General features: G+C 38.5%; 1 protein-coding gene across 1 annotated transcript in view; it reads right to left on the bottom strand.

The window, feature by feature from the left end:
• LIN54 (lin-54 DREAM MuvB core complex component) overlaps nt 1-18751 on the bottom strand; it is a 69185-nt gene that overhangs the window by 44795 nt on the left and 5639 nt on the right. The window contains exons 2-3 of the mRNA XM_004703238.2: nt 9910-10623; nt 5885-6008 (exon numbers count right to left, since the gene is read on the bottom strand). Coding sequence (XP_004703295.1) covers nt 5885-6008; nt 9910-10593 — 808 coding nt within the window. The 5' untranslated portion in view covers nt 10594-10623. The remainder of the gene's footprint in view (nt 1-5884; nt 6009-9909; nt 10624-18751) is intronic.

The following is an 18751-nucleotide window of genomic DNA, read 5'->3' as shown; positions in this document are numbered from 1 at the left end:
GTCATGCAAGATTATATTAAATTTTCCTTAATGCATTTCAGTTAAATGTTCCTTGGATGCTGCTTTCCCTGGCAAGCTTCGTCAGCTTCCTTAAACAAGCCAATTCTACGTAGCTAAATAAGCTATAAGGAGCCCTGGTGATGCGGTGGTTACAAGTTGGGCTGCTAACTGCAAGGTCAGAAGTTCAAAACCACCAGCCAGTCCATGGAAGAAGTATGGGGCTTTCTTCTCTCATAAAGAGTTACAGTCAACTTTCATTTTAATTGTGTCGAATTATCCATTATTTGCTTATATGACTTACACATTTTTTGTGCATGTTTAGGCAATCTTTCTTATCCCATAATCATGAGATGTATTTACCTTGAGTGTCTTGTATTGTATTTACCTTGAGTGTGACATACCTTATCATTTTTGCACTAGAATCTTTAATTCACCTGGAATTTATTTTCTTTTTCTATAGGATCCAGTGTATATACTCTTTTTTCATTTGTTAGTCAATTTTCCTACTATCACATTTTTCCAGCTGAATAATTTGCAATGCCTACTCTGTCTAATCTAATTTTATATGTCCAAATAAATTTTGTGCCCTCTACTCTGTTTGTCAATCCCTACATAAATATCACTGTGATTTAATTACTGTGTGCAATAAATGGCAATGGAGGTAAAATAAAAAAAGAGTTACAGTCTCTGAAACTCACAAGGGCAGTCTACCCTGTGCTACCGGGGCACACTATGAGTCAGCATCAACTCAATGGGAGTGAGTTTAAAAGGTTGTACTTGCCTAAAGTAACATGGTTGTTATGCTAGCTTCCAAAGTTAATATCTGTAAGATGAGCCTGAAAACTCAAAGACACAGTTTCATAAAATGCTCTCATTTACATTTATAATAGCATCTTTATCAGGCATTATATACTTTAAAGAAAATGTTAACACAGGAAAATCCTCAGTTCTTGAGGATAATTAATACAAGAAAAGACCACTTAAAGTAAATTTACTTTTACAAGAAAAATACTTTACAGTAAGTAACAAATAAAACTAAAAGTTAAACTTGTACCTTGGGGGGGGACTTAGACTTAACAACTTCACAGCTACTTGGCCAACTGACAGGAAGAAACACATAATTTGTGCCCATTCCAAAGAAAGGTGACTCAACAGAAGATCAAACTATAGAACGCTATCAATGAAATCACACGCAAACAAAAGTTTGCTGAAGACCATGCAACCACAGTTACAACAGTACACTGACAGGGAAATGCCAGAAGTTCAGGCTGGCCTCGGAAGAAAACATGGAACAAGGGATTATCAAAGATGACGTTAGACGGATCATGGCTCAAAGCAGAAAATACCCAAAAGATGTCTACTTATGTTTCAGTGACTATGCAAAGGCATTTGACTGTGTGGAACATAATTAACTGTGGATAGAGTTAATTGAGAAGAATGAGAATTCCAGAACACTACATTGTACTCACAAGGAACTTGAACATGGACCCAGAGGCAGTTGTGCAAACAGAACAAGGGAATAGCGCATGTTTTAAAATCAGGAAAGGTGTGTGTCAGGGCTGTACACTCTCGTCAGTCATTCAATCTGTGCTGAGTCAATCGTTAGGGAAAATGGATTACATGAAGACTGTGGCATCAGGATAGGAGGAAGGCTTATTCAGAACCTGTAGCATGCAGTTGACACACTGCTTGCTGAAAGTGAAGGACTTGAAGCTCTTAGCATGATCAAAGAGTAAATCAACAACTATATTCCGGGGAAGGAGATTCCTCTGAGAATTGTATGACAGCACAGGGACAGCCTGTGTGACAAGTGTAATGTGCACATATAAAAGGTCACTTCTGCAAAACATTCCCAGGAATTCTCTATTAGCCTTTGAAATTCAAGCTATTCTTTGTGGAGCCTACTTGATTATCATCCACATACTGATCTAACTTCTATATCCCCATTTATCCTTAGCGTCTCAGAGTGACTTACACAAGTATGCAAGACACAATTTCACCTTGAAATCTACTTACAAGGCTTCTGTAGTCTACTATCAGATGATCCTCAAGAATAGAAAGACACACGCCAAAAGGCTACAGATAGACTGGGACAGGGAATTAGTATTTTTCAGCGAGGACTATTTCTACCAAAGATCAGCTCATTAGTGAGTCTTTTCACAGTACGATGCGGTTTGTTCCTGACAGGGGTCCTCAAACTTTTTTAACAAGGGGCCAGTTCACTGTCCCTCAGACCAGTTAGAAGGCTGGACTATAGTTTAAAAAAGAACTATGTACAAATTCCTATGCACACTGCCCATATCTTATTTTGAACTAAAAAAAACAAACGAGGCAAAAACACCCAGCGGGCCGGATGAATGTCCTCAGTGGCCCTCATGCCATAGTTTGAGGACCCTGCTCTACAACAACCTTGTACCTTGGGAACTCTGATAATCAGGAGCTCAGGATGTCACTTAACCATCTCAAAAGTTCTGTGGCTGGAGCATACAGTTTACAAAAATAAATAAGATGAACAAGTAATATATTTTCTCAAGATCATAGATAAAACCAATAGAAAAGCCACAATTGAAACTCAGGTCTTTTAATACCTCTCTCTTACCTTACCATTACACTTTTTCCATGATACACTCTTTCATTCAACAACACACATTTACTGAACCACAGAAAAGAAACAAAATTTTTAAAAAATTACCATCAAGAAAATCACACGTAGAGTAGGGGAAGCAGAAAAGAAAATACATTAATACAGTATGACTAATGGACAAGTTACAATTAGTATTACATTTAGGTTAATCACTGGTCTGTATTTGGTAGGGATAACCATGTTTCATGGGAATACATTGGAGATGGGCAAGGAAGAGTACCTAAACTAAACTCTGGGGTCAAAACTTCCGAGACAGGTAGAGACAAACCAAAAACCAAAGTAAAACATAGTCATCAGGAAGAGTATAGAAAGGCACTCCAAGTAGAAGGCATAGTGCCAAGATTTCTCAGGCCCGCGAGAAAAAGGTCCAGTTGGTAATCTCTTAAAAGAAGCTCAATCTGCAGGTCTGGAACTGATAGGGGTGAAGGTGAAAAAGGTCTACATTAGATCATAAACTTCTTTAATGCTAAGAAAACACTAGCATATGAACTTAACCTGACACAAATGGATAAGACCATGAATTTTTTAAGCAAGAGTGTGATAAGGTCAGATTTATATTTTTTAAAAATCACTTGACTTCAAGATAGCAATGTTTAATGAGAAATCCTAAAGTCACAAAAAGCAAACAAACAACCCTGCCCCCCAAAACAACCATTAGCTGCAAGTAAGGTACAGATGATGAACCAGCCTAGTCATAAAACAAATCAGCAAACACAACTACTTCAGGGATTCCAAATATGGCTTATATGAATTTAAATAGTGAGTCAAATGCAGAATGTATCCCTACAAACCAAATTTATTTCCAACAATTTTCGTGAAACTTAACAGAAGCCTGTCTGTGCATTTTACTAGGGTTGATAAGTCTGACTACAATTAACAGGGGAAGCTAACAATTATTTTGCAACATATTATAAATGGCCCAAAGACATGGCAATAATATCCATGATAGTCAAATATAAAATTAGTGAAATACTCTTGATATTAACCAAAAACTCATTCAGACACTTCTTTAAACACCGCCATTGTTAAGTATATAATTTCTCCCCATAACTGAAAATGTTAAAGGAATCTCTCAAATTCAAGACAGTGAAGAACGTTGCTTGGAAGCATTCCTCCAACTTACCCCCTTCAAAAGACTAGTTGCATTAGGTAAATCTGCTGCACAAGACCTCTTTAGAAAAGTGTTACTTTGAGGCTGAAGGTGCACCTGCCCCAAGCCGTGGTGTTTTCAATGACCTCATACGTATGTGAACATTGGACATTAAATAAGGAAGACCGGAGAAGAACCGATGCATGTGAACTGTAGTGTTGGAGAGGAACATGGAAAGTGCCATGGACTGCTACACAGATCTGTCTTGGAAGTACAAGCAAAGGCGGTAAGACTTCATTTTAGGTACTTTGGACATGCTGTCAGGAGAGACCAGTCCCTGGAAAAGGCCATCATGCTTGGGAAACTAGTGGGGCAGTGAAAAAGAGGAAGAACTCTGACATGATGGATTGACACCATGGCTGCAACAATGGGCTCGAGCACAGGAACTGTGAAGACGGTGTAGAATTGAGCAGTGTTTGTTCTGTGTTACACAGGGTTGCTAAGTCCAAAGTGACTCAGTGGCACCTAACAACAACAACAACACCTGCTCAAGGCCTCCCAGGGTCCCTTTTTGCTTCAGTGCATCCTACCCTTGCTTACTTTCTGCCTATTTCTTGAGCCAGCACCAAATCCAAATGCTTTCAGAAGTTTCCTGTGAGATTCTATGGGCTTCTCATGAAAGCTCTCTAGCTATCCCCTCTTACCCCCTCACCATCACAAACCTTCTCCACTGCAGGTCAAAGAAGAAAAAGAACATTCACTCTCCTCAAACTGCAATCTTCACATCCTTCCTCTCAATTGCTAATAAGAAAAGTCCCTTTACACACAATTTAAAACGAGAAAAATGACAAGTTACTACCATTGACTTAGACCTGCCTACTGTTATACTAGGTGCAAACCGACCAGAGAAAGCAGTTAGATGGTTTTAATATATATCCAAGCAATCGGAAGCACTCTCACCAAAGACACATTCGAAGGACTGGTCATTCAAATTTGAAGTCTCTCATCCAAAGTTTACCATCCACACTTGCTTCGCCAAGCCGAAATAAGAAATAATCTTGTAATTGGTAAAACTAGTATAATTACAAGAGCTCTGAGTTAAAGGTCAGCTACTATGGCTGTGTGATCATTCTCTAGAACAAATGAGCTGCCTGCATACCTACTTCTTAGGCAAGGATGATAAAGGATTCACAATGTGGCAGGCAAGAAGAAGACAGAGAGCTGAATTTGACCAGACCTTTATATTTCTAGGGAAAAAAGATTCAGTAGTATTTTCAAAAACCAAAAATCAAACTCCCTGCCATCGAGTCAATTCTGTCTCATATTCACCTATTAGGACACACTAGAATTGCCCTTATGGATTTCCAAGCCGGTAATTCTTTCCAGGAGTAGAAAGTTTCATCTGTTTTCTTGAATAGCAGAACTGCTTAACCCAGTATGTCACCAGGGCGTTGCAAGGAAGTAATAATAATGGATCATGAACTCTAAATTGAATGAGGAAGGATGTGGGGTCAGGAAGAGGTGATTATTAGTGAGAAAGTGTAAGTACTTTGAAGTGTTAGTTACTGTTGATGACAAATTTAAAAGTATATAATGAAAAAGAATTGGGCCACCCTAAAGAGTTTTCTGGCAAAAGTAATATACCTGAAATTTCCTATCACTTAGGTAATCACTATCATGGGGAAATTTTCTGTTCATAGAGAACTGCATATAGTACACATTAAAACACTAAAACCAAAATTTAAACAGAAATTCTGAAATACTATACCCCACCATATGCTAGCTGAGTACCTGTTTCCAAACTGGTACATCAGGATGCTATCAGTACCTACCTCATAGGCTGGCATGAGGATTAGATGAGTCATTTAACTGAACTTAGACTGGTGCCTGATACACAGTAAACACTACATAAATATTAGCTAGTATTCTCAGACCTTAAGATTTCGATACTTTTATTCTAAAAAGCTAAGGAGAATTAAGTAATGAACTGAACACACCTTTAATAAGTGTAATGAACATTAACCAATCTGGTTTATAATAATAAGCTAAACCTGTTGTACGAGAACATTTTAAGGTGGCAGAATGGGCTGTTTAAAATCTATTTAAAGGAAGGTAAGTGCCTAGCTTAGTAAACCAAAAAGAAATGTAACCTGTAATGACTGGTGGCGATCCTTGAGTTGTCTGTCCCGTAACTGCTTTACTATTAATTGGTTTTGCAAAGATCAGCTTCGTGATTACTGGACCAGAGGTTGGTGTTCGAGGCTTCTTAGCAATCTGTAACATATACATCACTATGAAGCCATTTGTTTCTATAAAATTAACTATTAAATCAAAATTTGACAAACGATCCACACACAAAAGTATATGTGAAATTAGCTTATTTGACAAAACATTTCTAAGGGTTAACATTAAAAATAAATATACAAAAACACAGCCATTTGTCAAAATGTTAGTATGATCACACCCTTCAGTCCACATATAATACCTCTGCATTTTATTACCAATCTCTATTTTTAGCTTCTGGGATTTATGCATATGATGACAACTAAACTAATATTTAAGGATAAGCAGAACAATATGGCATAGCAACATTCTTTTGCAAGATAAACTATTCAATAATAAAAAGATTGAGTAAATCATTTAAGAAAGTACAACCCAAATAATGAAGTCACCTGTAAATATAATTTACATTGGTCTCTAGAATAAGGTGACCAGATTTTAACATTGGTAAAGCGGGACGCCATTGATAAAACTCATATCCTGGTGAAATAGTCACATGGCAGCCAAAAATCATATACCCTAGCTTGTCGTGCATTCTTTCCAAAAATCGGGACTTTTTAAAAAATGCCGCAGGACATGGGAAAAATTGTCAAACATTGGGACTGTCCCACCAAAAGCGGGACGTCTGGTCACCTTACTCTAGAAGCAAAATACAAATATACATAAAAGATAATTTTATTATTAGATTTTTAACCCCAGACAAATACATCAAGAGTAAAGGAAGAACTGAACAAGTTAACGTCTTCTCAAACACAGATACAAGTTTGGTTCAAACAAATCTTTTCTAAAAGCAAAAGCTCTTAAATGTTAAAATACAAAGACCTTGAGGAAATCATCTAAATTCTATTCATCTTTGATCTGAACTTACATATCAACTGGCATATTACTGACCTGAACTAAGGTTCTCCACAAATTAAAGAAGGTAGAGATGCTAGTGTTTTCAGATTGAAATTATCAAAGTATGCAAAGGAAAAGCTTCCCCTACAAGCAGATGTGACTGTTTAGCTATAATAAAAATCATACACTTTTAGGAAGGACAAGAAATATTATCTTTTAGCAGACATAGAAACTGAGACTCCGAACAGTCCTATTATTGGTAATAATGACTCAAAAGGAATAAATATGACTAATTGAGTGTCAGAAATACATATACCAGAAGCTGGACTAGGTCACAGAATTAGCCAAATGTCAATTTCTTAGGTTCAGATTACAAATGGAAATGAAATAATATATTTTCTTACATTCAGGATATATTAATTCCTTACATCAAGAACACATTACTAACAAAACATAAATTACTAAATACAAATCACATTTTAAAAACAAGGAGAATCATTACTATATTTAAAAAATATTCCATTTATAAGACTATTACACATCCAAGTATATCTATAGTTAAAACACTAAAAGTTGACATAATTTAGGAAGACATACCAAGAAAATATATACCCAGTACATTAACAGGTCTAAAACTAAAAATAGTTAGAATTTCACCTACTAGTATTAGTGATTTCTTTTTCTTTTTTTCAAGAGGTGAAGTTCTTGTAAATCCAAATAACCTTAGCTATAAAGTAAATATTAAGAGCCTGAAATATTTCTCCAATTTTAACTATTTTTACAATCACATGATTTATAGGAATGCTTACAAGAAAGGAAAAAAATTAAATATAGCCAAAAAGTATTAATTATTCAAATGTACAATCTCTTCTTGCCCTTGTGGTTGTTTCTTTAGTGAAGCACTACAGTTCCCGGAAGAACCAGGAAATTTTGTATTGTGAATGCTAAACTACCCTAAAACCAATTAAGTAAAACAACACACAGAAAATTGTTTTGAACAATTTTACCACAGCAGATTAAGATAAATATATATCCACAAAAAGAGATTTTAAAAATGCGGTAGCCAAATATGTCATCAAATAATACATTCAGGTTATAGAAGGATTCAGAAGCCAAGGATGGTATTACACTGCTCCAGACTCTGTGATGTACCACGCAGTGAGACCCAGGAAAGTGTTGATGCACTGCTCCTAAAGTGCAACGAAATCCGCTTGTTACTGCCTCTGGCTTTGGTTGTTACATCTTTCGTTTAAGATAGGTCTCCTCGCTCTTACCTGCCATCCATACCATAACAGTTTAACTAAGTAAAATTAAGACAATGCCAAGGATTGTTTCGGGGGCGGGGGGCAGGGGGCAGGAAAACGGGACGACCAGATAATCATAGACATCACGCAAAATTAAATAAAATATTCTGATGCCTCGAGGAAAAACGCATGTGGCTGTTTCTTGCCTGCCCATCAGTGCGTCAGAGCTTTGCAGGTTACCTCCGAGTTGGACAGATCTGCGTTACCTAAGAAGGGGACATGTAGCACAATACTTGAAATGGGGTTTCTTTTGTTTTAGCTGTCTGTTAGAGAGAAGTATTTTAAAAATTGGTCTTATAAAAGAAACAAGAAAACAAGTTGTAAGAATTAGACCCCAGTCTTTGTTTTTATTAGCAGCATTTAGGGGATTATAGTAGAAAACCAGTGGATACAGGTACACGGGTCATTAAAATGGTATGTACATATTGCTTTCAAGTGAAAAAAGTGACAATTGGGTTTACGCTTTTTGTTTCTTGTGAACATGATTAGGATTCACATTGTCAAAGTTAGATAAACTCTGATAAACCAAGAGAAATTATGTTCAAAACAAGTTTCAAAATCAAGCTAAGGCCAGGATGCTTCACAGTGATAGGATATCTCATTCAAAAGCGTTCCATCAAAAGAAAGAAGTAAAAGGAATTAAGCAATAAGTGGGGAATGCTAAAGAACAAGAAAGAAAAGGGCACTAAAACAATTTAACAATGGCACAAAGGACATAGGCAAAAACAAGGTCGGAGAAATCTTACAAAGCTCTTAGGCACAAAGTCCATGAAAAATATTTCTAATTCTTTTGTCGGTATAGTAACGAGAGCATTATTTCTACTACCAGCTGAGTACAGTTGCCCAGATCTTTGCCTATTTTCTTATATACACCTACTTCACTTATGCGTCTTCCTTCAGAGGCAACTCTTTCACACAGGGAACTGTGTTTCCTGGTCTCAAGTGGATAACTGGGTTTCTGAAAGTACTGGTAACCTTTGAAAAGTCAATGAGAGCAAGAAAGACTGGGAACCATTTACTACATGTGCTAGTCATTTTTTATCTTAGAAGCCTAATCATCCTAATAAAAGGCAGCATCTTGATGGCTCCTCAATGTTTTAAAAACAATACTGGGGTGCTTATCTTTTATTACATATCATCATGCTCAAGTAGCTAAAATCACAAGTTCAAAACTAAGGAAGCCACCCAAAGTTCCACAGCTGACAGAGGGCTAAAGAAGTAACTCAATGCCAAGGGCTCCAAAGTACTTTTTCCATATTGCAAACACGAGTGACAACAATGGACAATAAACTCCAAAGATGCAGACCAAATAGCCACTGTGCATTATGACTGGCTTCACGGGTTTCTCAGAGTCAAAAAACTTTCCTACCTTGGCCACCTGTTAACTGAAAAAAGAATTTGTCTGAATGTTTTTTTTAGCAGCATCTTGGCATCTTTATTCCAGCAAAACATTCTTTTAGTCATACCATACCACTAAAAAAAAAAGGTTTCTAAAAAATGAGTAGAAGACTATACAGAAAATAATGTAAAAGTGAACCAAATTTTTATTTGTTCTAAGTTCTCTGCAAAAAAATTCATAAGCAATAAACATATCCAAGTTTAAAAAAAAATCACACAATTACTAAGATCAACATTCAAAAGAAGTCAGTAACAACTATGTATTTAATCACTCGGCAAACAAAACTATGAGTTAAATTCCATTTTTCTAACATGCATTTTAATTAATAAGTGTCCTTTTTTTTTTTTTTTTTTACCTGTACTGTTTTTAACTGTTGGGTCTGTACCACAGAGGGCTGAGTTGTAGCACTGATTAGTTGACTTCCCGGGGTCAATGCTGATACACCAATGGCGGGTTTCACCTCGGGCCTCCCTCCAATGGTAACTACTTTAATTTGTTGTGGTGGTAACTTTGCATCTCCTGACTGGGCCTGAGTTGAAACTTTCTGAGCCTGGGGTAGTTGGCTATGGGGTAGTGCTAAAACAATTGGTGAACCAGACTTGCCCAAAGTTGTTAAAATTAACTTCTGTCCATCTGGTTTAAGGGTCTGATTGCCAAGTTTAAGATCAGATGTCTGTGATACTTTGTTTAGAATGATCTGATTGGTTGATATAGTCACAGGAGTCTGAGCACCAAGTTTGTGAAGGCCACTTGGAAAAGCTGGTTTCACTGTGGTATTAGAATCTGCTTTAGTACTTGTGGTATTCACTGCAACTTGGTTAGTGTGGTTACTGTATACTGTAACTGGTTCCGTGGAAATGGGCGTGGCTGTAGAGTCACAAGTAGAATTTATGTTGACAATTTCTTCCAGTTCTGTCTCCATGGGAATTGGGGATGAAACAATAACAGCCTCAATACTATCATCATCCACTAACGTTATACCAGTGTCCATTATCTCCTCTGGAAGCAAACTATTCACCTCGGCTGGCACCACCTCCATGATTGTTCTGCTGTTAGAACGTTGATCAGGCTGTAATAAATACAAATTGAAAAACAAATAGGTTACTGGGTTTCAAAACAGATTTAAAAGAAAAATACAATTCAAGAATCATACAAGTGACAAAATATCCTTTTTAATCGATACACCATACATAGTTGAACAGGCAATAGCTAAGACGGATGTGGGTTAAATAACTTTAGCTCAACCTTAACATGCAAGCATCTGAAATAACGTCACAACCGACCTTGAATTAGACGCAAATATTCTCATCTGCTCATGTCTCAACCCGAAAGCATACTGCACTCAGCCAACGGTAATCCATGTAATTATAGGAAATGCCTTTCCAGTGTCAGCTAACTTTTGCGTCTGACCATCTTATTCCTTTCCAGTTGTGTGTGTGTGTGTGTGTGTGTGTGTGTGGTACTCTCACTCGTTGACAGGCTTGGAGGGTTGCTGATTCACACAAGGAATTATGATTTCAATGTGAATAGATCATGGAAAACATCTTCAAATCACCAATGAGCTAGGTCTGAATTAGGAGGGTACTACACCATTTATAAGAGCCATTAAATACTCAGATTAATGTTAAAGGAGCTTCCAGAGTAATCTACCTCAGTGACTAAAAGCCAAATGGTTTATGTGGCCCAAGTTTCATCAATTAGCTTCAACTCAAGGAAGTGTTTATTTGAAAAGAAGATTCACAAGTCCTTCTCAGTCATTTAAAATGTCCAATAGAGAATCGTTTAAGAAATGTTCCATCAGTCTACCTAAAGAAAAAAAATGGTAATAATAATAACTAAACTAGGGATAAACCAGGCTGCAATATTTTTTATCCAAAGGTTACGTAAAACTCCCAATAGAGAAATCAATAGCATTATCTTCACATATTAAAGAGAGCACAGTATGTTCATGACTGACTAAATCAGTGGTTCTCAACCTTCCTAATGCCGCAGTCCTTTAATACAGTTCCTCATGTTGTGGTGACTCCAACCATAAAATTATTTTCATTGCTATTTCATAACTATAATTTTGCTACTGTTATGAAATCGGGCAACGCCCATGAAAGGGCTGTTCGACCCCCAAAGGGCTTGAGACGCACAAGTTGAGAACTGCTGGACTAAACAGTTATATCACTTACCCAGAGAACATCAAAGATGAATATGAATCTAATAGGCAGTTTTTTTCTTTTCTCTTTTAAGATATAAAAATACAAAATTCCAAGATTCAAAGAAACAGATATCAGTAACAAACTATAATCTTCAGTATTATGCAAATACTAATACTGCCCAGAATTAACCATAACGGTGCTAACCATCAACCAGTGGAGGTATGATTTTTTATAATCTTCAAAACAACTCTATTAGATAGGCACTATTATCATTCCCATTTTACAGATGATGAAACTTGGAAAGGCTAAGCAATTTCCCCAAAGTCACACAATTAGCAAATGGTAGAATCGGGTTTTTAGGATACTAAAGTTTGAATTTGAATCATAAAATTATAGTCTTCAGGGAATACCAAAAATAGACTTTAGGACCAGGGCTTGGTGGCCCATCAGACTTGACCAGAAAACACTCCTAAAGGCCAACAAACAGTCCTTGAACTAACTACAAGCTTTTTTTTCTTGTATTTTGTTTTGCTTTTTGTCATTGGATGGTTGTTGTTGTTTTATTTTGTTGCTTGGTTTTGCTCTGTCTTGTTTTTGTGTATATTATCTACACAGGTCTGTATAAATAAGATAGGCTGGATGAACAATCTGGAGGAGAAAACAACGGGACTGACAGTTGGGGAGGGGATATCGGAGAGGGAGAGGTGGAGGGAAAGGTAGTGGTGTTAACAAACCCAGGGACAAGGGAACAAGTGATCAAAATCAGTGGTGAGGAGGGTGTAGGAGGCCTGGTAGGACGTGACCAAGGTTAATGTAACCGAGAGGTATTACTAAAACCCAAATGAAGGCTGAACATGATAGTGGTACAAGAGGAAAGAGCTAGGAGGCAAATGGCATTTATAGAGGTCTCTAAATAAGGGCATGAACATATGTAAATATACTTATATATGAGGATATGGAAATAGATCTATGTGCATATATGTATAGGTTTAGCATTAAGGTAGCAGGTAGCAGATGGACATTGGGCCTCCACTCAAGTACTCTCTCAATGCAAGAATACTTTGCTCCATTAAACTGGCATTCCGCGATGCTTACCTTCCCGACACGATCATTGAAGACAAAGCGGGTGCATAAGCAAATGTGGCAAAGAAAGCTGATGGTGCCCGGCTATCAAAAGATATAGTGCTTAAGAGTCTTAAAGGCTTGAAGGTAAACAAGAGGCCATCTAGCTCAGAAGCAACAAAACCCACATGGAAGAAACACACCAGCCTGTGCGATCACAAGGTGTCGAAGGGATCAGGTATTATCAAAACAAAAAAAATCATATCATTGTGAATAAGGGGGAGTGTGGAGTGGAGACCCAAAGCTCATCTGTAGCCAATTGGACATCTCCTTATGGAAGGGTTGCGGGAGGAGACAAGCCAGTTTGGGTTCAGTGCAGCAACGATGAAACATACAACTTTCCTCTAGTTCCTAAATGCTTCCTCCCCACTCACTATCATGATCCCAATTCTACCTTACAAATCTGGCTAGACCAGAGGATGTACACTGGTACAGATAACAACTGGAAACACATGGAATCCAGGGCGGATGATCCCTTCGGGACCAGTGCTGAAAGTGGCGATACCGGGAGGGTGGAGGGAGGATGGGGTGGAAAGGGGAAACCCATTACAAGGATCTACATATAACCTCCTCCCTGGGGAATGGACAACAGAAAAGTGGGTGAAGGGAGACGTCAGACAGTGTAAGACATGACAAAATAATTTATAAATTATCAAGGGTTCATGAGGGAGGGGGGAGCGGGGAGGGAGGAGAGAAAATGAGGAGTTGAGGCCAGGGGTTTAGGTGGAGAGCAAATGTTTTGAGAATGATGAGGGCAATGAATGTACAAATGTGCTTTACACAACTGATGTATGTATGGATTGTGATAAGAGTTGTATTAGCCCCTAATAAAATGATTTAAAAAATCATTCTTTAATTTTTAGTATAGGTATTTAAAAATGGAGAAAAACAAGTCTCCTTTTCAAGACTCCCTGAGTGATAGTATCAGTTAAGCATATTTCTTCCAGTTATTAAGGGGAACATTTTTAAAATTTGCACTGTTAAAGGAAATAAGGAGTTACAAGACTAGGTGTCTCTCCTCTGTGTGTGAACTAGGAATAAAGTTCAAACTTCTAACCAAAAAAGGTCTGCTTGGTTTGACCAATCCCTTTTTGCATGGGGCAAACCAGCTGTGCAGAGTTCTGTAGCCAAGACATTTCTTATGCCACTGAGCAAACTAAAGATAGCAGCCTGAGGATTAGACACGCACATCTGTTCAATAAAGGGTCACATGCAGAGCACAGTAACCTATGCAAAACAAAACCCTCAAAATCCGCTTGTGGGCATGGCAGAAAGGCTTTGCCCATCTAGTTACATGAATCATCATCCTAATTTTATCCTTCAGGAATGGAAGGTATGTACTAGTAAATGCAACATCATTCCCACTAAGTGGAGGACCATGTTAAGAAAAAAATCCCCTATTATTTCCACCCTTCACAGGACAAGAACCCAAGGCACTTTATTTAGTTTACCTCATCTGTAAGAGGGGTGATCTATCAGGACATGGCAGGGAAACAATCCAGAATATATGATGCACGCCTCTAATATTATATATAGTTCATAAACCAAAGCTGTAAAGGAAGATTCCTGGAAGCCAATAAAGTGAGGTCTTTGCCCTTAGAGTTGAACATGGTTAAATGGTTTAAATCCAGAGTTAAAGGATTCACCTCTTTCAGGAGGTTTAATGTGTTCTAAATCTGCCTCAACTGTATTAAGTTTATAAAACTCATCTAAAATAGCTCCCTACCCTCATTTTCAGAACCTTTGGTGTTACAAATGTTTAATAGTGCTTGGCTGCTAACCAAAAGGCTGGAGGTTTGAGTCTAGCCAGAAGGACCTCAGAAAAAGAGGCCTGGGATCCACTTCAAAAAACTGGCCACTGCAAACCCTACGGAGCACAGCTCAACTTTGACACACATGGGAGTCACCAAGAGTCGGGGCTACACTGATGGCAACCGGGAACTGAAACTCTCATTTCTGCTGCCCCTGGCATTCTATCAAACCACTTAAAAGTTTTACTCAACATAGCAGCTATCGCAATCAGAAAATATTTTGCCTATCTACTTATGGTCTGATGCCTCTCGGCCACCTCTTTACAATGTGAGCTGCATGAGCTCTTGTCCGTCTTGATCACCACTGCTTCCCCTATTCCCGGTGCTTCAACTGCTGTTGGGTTGATGACCCCTTCTCATAAAGAACAGAGCTACCGCATAGGGTTGCCCCACGGGGCACCAAAAGATGCTGTACACATCTTTAGAGGATCAGACCGCCAGATTTCTCCTATGGAGCTGCGGGTGGGTGCCACCTTTTGGCAGTGCCTAGAACATAGCTGGCAACGATAATCTGTTTAGGCAAATCCAAAGAATGAGTAAATGAAGCTGGCAGAAAGAAGGGGCTGTCATATCAGACTCTAGAATTATTTATGTTAAGCTCTGAAAATAATTGTTTTTATATTTGAGTAGGGTGACCTCCTCCCTGGGGGACAGACAACCGAAAAGTGGATGAAGGGAGACGTCGGACAGGGCAAGATATGACAAAATACCCATTTATAAACTATCAAGGGCTCATGCGGGAGGGGGGAGCGGGGAGGGAGGGGAAAAATGAGGACCTAATGTCGGGGGTTTAAGTGGAGAGAAAATGTTTTGAGAAAGATGTACAAATGCGCTTTACACAATCGATGTGTGTATGGATTGGGATAACAGTTGTATGAGCCCCTAATAAAATGTTAAAAAAGAGAAAGAAAAAAAAAGAAAAAAAATATGTGCATAAATAACGAAATAAAAAAGAAAAAAAGAAATTAAATAAAAAAAAAAAGATGCTGTGGAGCAATGCAAATAAATGGCCCACATCATAAGGCCCACGGAGAAACTCCTGTTCAAATGGTTACACAGATACAGCTCTTAAGTAATATCCTGTCATGTTCTACCTTAAAAGTCTACAAGGTTCTTTTCATTTCCAACTAACCTATAACTTTTCTTAATAAGAAAATTTTACTGCATCCAACTTTGTGGAGGACATTGTGGGCAAGTAATCCAAGACCTTGCCCTGAAAACATTTAGACAACAATAGGGGATTGATATAACCACAGCTGTATTTTGAGATTATCCTCATCTCAGTATTTCACCGCAGTGGAGGCAGGGAGATCAGTCAGAAGGCTATTGTAATCAGTTCAAGCTAGAGCTAAGTGGAACGATCTGCTTTAAGGTGGTGACAATAAAAATAACTATAAAATAAATAAGAGAAAAATAACAAATACCCTATACTTGTACAGTTTCAAGGAGTCTTTTACGGAATGTCACCACAGCTGAAACCGTTCTTTTCTTAATTACAGGAGGAGGATGATCTAGGTAAGTGTGTTCAGGTATTATTACATATCAATATGCAGTGGTAATCTAGCACTAAGTTACAAATGGGAGAATAATATGTCCAATGGGTAAACAAAAATAATCTAAATATTTAAGAATTTTTGTACTTTTGTACCTAGAGCTTACTACCAGCACTAGCTAGTTAACTATACCATTTGGATTTTAGTTTTCATTGTAAATCAAACACCAGCACCTCAAGAACTATTGCTGCCGTTGTTAGGTACCATTGGGTCAGTTTTGGCTCACAGCAACCCTAAATACAACAAAACAAATATTTCCTGGCCCTACACCACCCTCTTAATCATCCTTATAGTTAAGCCTATCGCTGCAGCCTTTACATCAATCCTTCTGGTTAAGGGACAGCCTCTTTTCTAGGGGCTAGTCCCACAGCCACAGTATGGGAGACAAGATCTCCCCCATCTCGCTTCTAAAGGACATTCTGACTGAACTTCTTCAGAGACAGTTTCGTTTGTCCTTCTGGTAGTCCACGGTACTTCTTCTTCATCAGCACCATAATTCGAATGTATCAACTCTGATGTTGTTGTTAGGGGCCATGGAGTTGGTTCTGATTCACAGCAACCGTATGCACAGCAAAACGAAGCACTCAGGATGCCGTGCCATCCTCAGAATTGTTCCAAGGACCAGTGCTGTAGCCAATGTGTCAGTCTATCTCATCGAGGGTCTTCCTCTCTTTCGCTACATCTCCAATTCTTTCCTAGCCTTCCTTATTCACTGCCCAGTTTCCACAGCACACCAGACAAGTGAACATTATACAGCCTGGGTGTATCCTCACAGACTCACTGCTTAGGCACAGCTCAGTCCCTCAAAGTGACATCTTTGCTCTTTAATACTTTAAAGAAGTCTCTTTTTGCAGGTTTGCCCAATGCATTATGTTGTCATTTGATTTCTTGACTGCAGCTTCCATAAGCTTTGATTGTGGATCTGGATCCAAGTAAAAGGCAATCCTTGGCCGCTTTAATTTTTTCCTCTGTATCTTGATATTGTCCATCAGTCCAGTTGTGAGGATTTGAGTTTTGGTTATACTCAGTTGCAATCCATAATGAAGGCCTATCAGTAAGTGCTTCAAGTCCTCTTCCTTTTCAGCAAGCAAGACTGTGTCATCTGCACACTGCAGGATGTTAATGAGTCTTCCTCAAATCTAGATACTGTGTTCCCCTCATTCAGCCAGTCTCCAATGACCTGCTCAACATACAAACTAAGTATGTAAGGAGAAAGGACAGAACCCTAACGCACACCTTTCCTGACTTTAAGCCAAGTGGTATTCCTTTGTTCTGTTCCAATGACCGTCTCTTTGGTCTATGTAACACAACGAAGTGTTCTGGAATTACCATTTTTCTCAATGGGATCCATAGTTTGTTATGATATTTGAAATAGTACTTGAAATACTGGCAGCATAGCTTTTAGAATCACAGAAACATGCAAGCCACCACAGCACAACAAAAAGACAGATGAGTGGTAGACTCAAGAACCAGATACTTAATTATATGGCTCAAATTGGAAGCAGTGAACTTGTGAGGAGTATCGGAAAGTTTACATTTTCAATGATGAAAAATTTTAAAGGGAAAAAAAAAAGATGCCATGGTTGCAAAGTGGTGGACGAGTTGGGCTGTTTAAAAATCACTAGTCACTCGATAGGAGATCGCTGAGGCAGTCCGAGTCCATGAAATGTTACAGTCTTGGAAACGCTATGGAGCAGTGATAGCCTGTCCTATAGAGTTACTACAGGGGCGTGTGTCCAAATCAACAGGACAGCAGTGGGGCTTTTGATAAGGGGAAGGGCAGAGGTGGCTCAGTAGTAGCAGCCCCACCTTCCCTACTGAAGACCTTCAGGCCCTATTGAAGACATGACCTCAGTTGCTGGCCAATGCAGAGCTACCACCTGTTTGTCAGTGAAGGCTGTGTGTTGCTAGGATGCTGAAAGTTTCAGTGGAGCTTCCAGACTAAGATGAGCTACGAGAAAGGACTGTTGATCTAGAACCAATACACAACTGCAGAGAAGTAAGAGTGGAAGCCAAAAAGTATTGCTACTACGTTTCTATCTCATTCATATGGGTTTAGTACAAACAAACATCAACATGTATCTGTGATCAGTGGATGGATACAGAAAAGTTCTTTCAGTGATATACTTGTCTTTTGTCTTGTTAGGCTGCTTTCAAAAAAAAAAAAAAAAGATCCAATCAAAACAACAGATTCTAAAGGGATCTGCTAGGCCAATAACATTCATGACAGAGGTGGCAGCTCTGGTTAAGGTGACGGTATCTAAGATTTCAAACAGGGAGGTCTTGATAGATTTTCTCAAAGGACACAGGATGATCATGTGAGCTTAATATGAAAACGTTTCAAGAAATTTGGAAACTGCAATGATGAGGAAAGTTAGGTTACACTAAGGAAGTTTTCCCATCACAACAATGCTGCATCTGCTCATTTTTCGTGGGTGGTAAGGGCTCTCCCATAAGATTTCCCTTGGGGACTCTTACCCCACCCACCCCATAGCCCTAATCTTGCCCTTTGTTCCGGAAACTCAAAGATCTTTTCAAAGGTATATGATTTGAGTCCCTGGAGA

This window comes from Echinops telfairi, unplaced genomic scaffold (assembly GCF_000313985.2).
Source record: "Echinops telfairi isolate 266 unplaced genomic scaffold, ASM31398v2 ScPeMD7_7468;HRSCAF=8506_0, whole genome shotgun sequence".
In the NCBI taxonomy this organism is placed as follows: Eukaryota; Metazoa; Chordata; class Mammalia; order Afrosoricida; family Tenrecidae; genus Echinops; species Echinops telfairi.
This window is presented reverse-complemented; position numbering and strand designations above follow the sequence as displayed.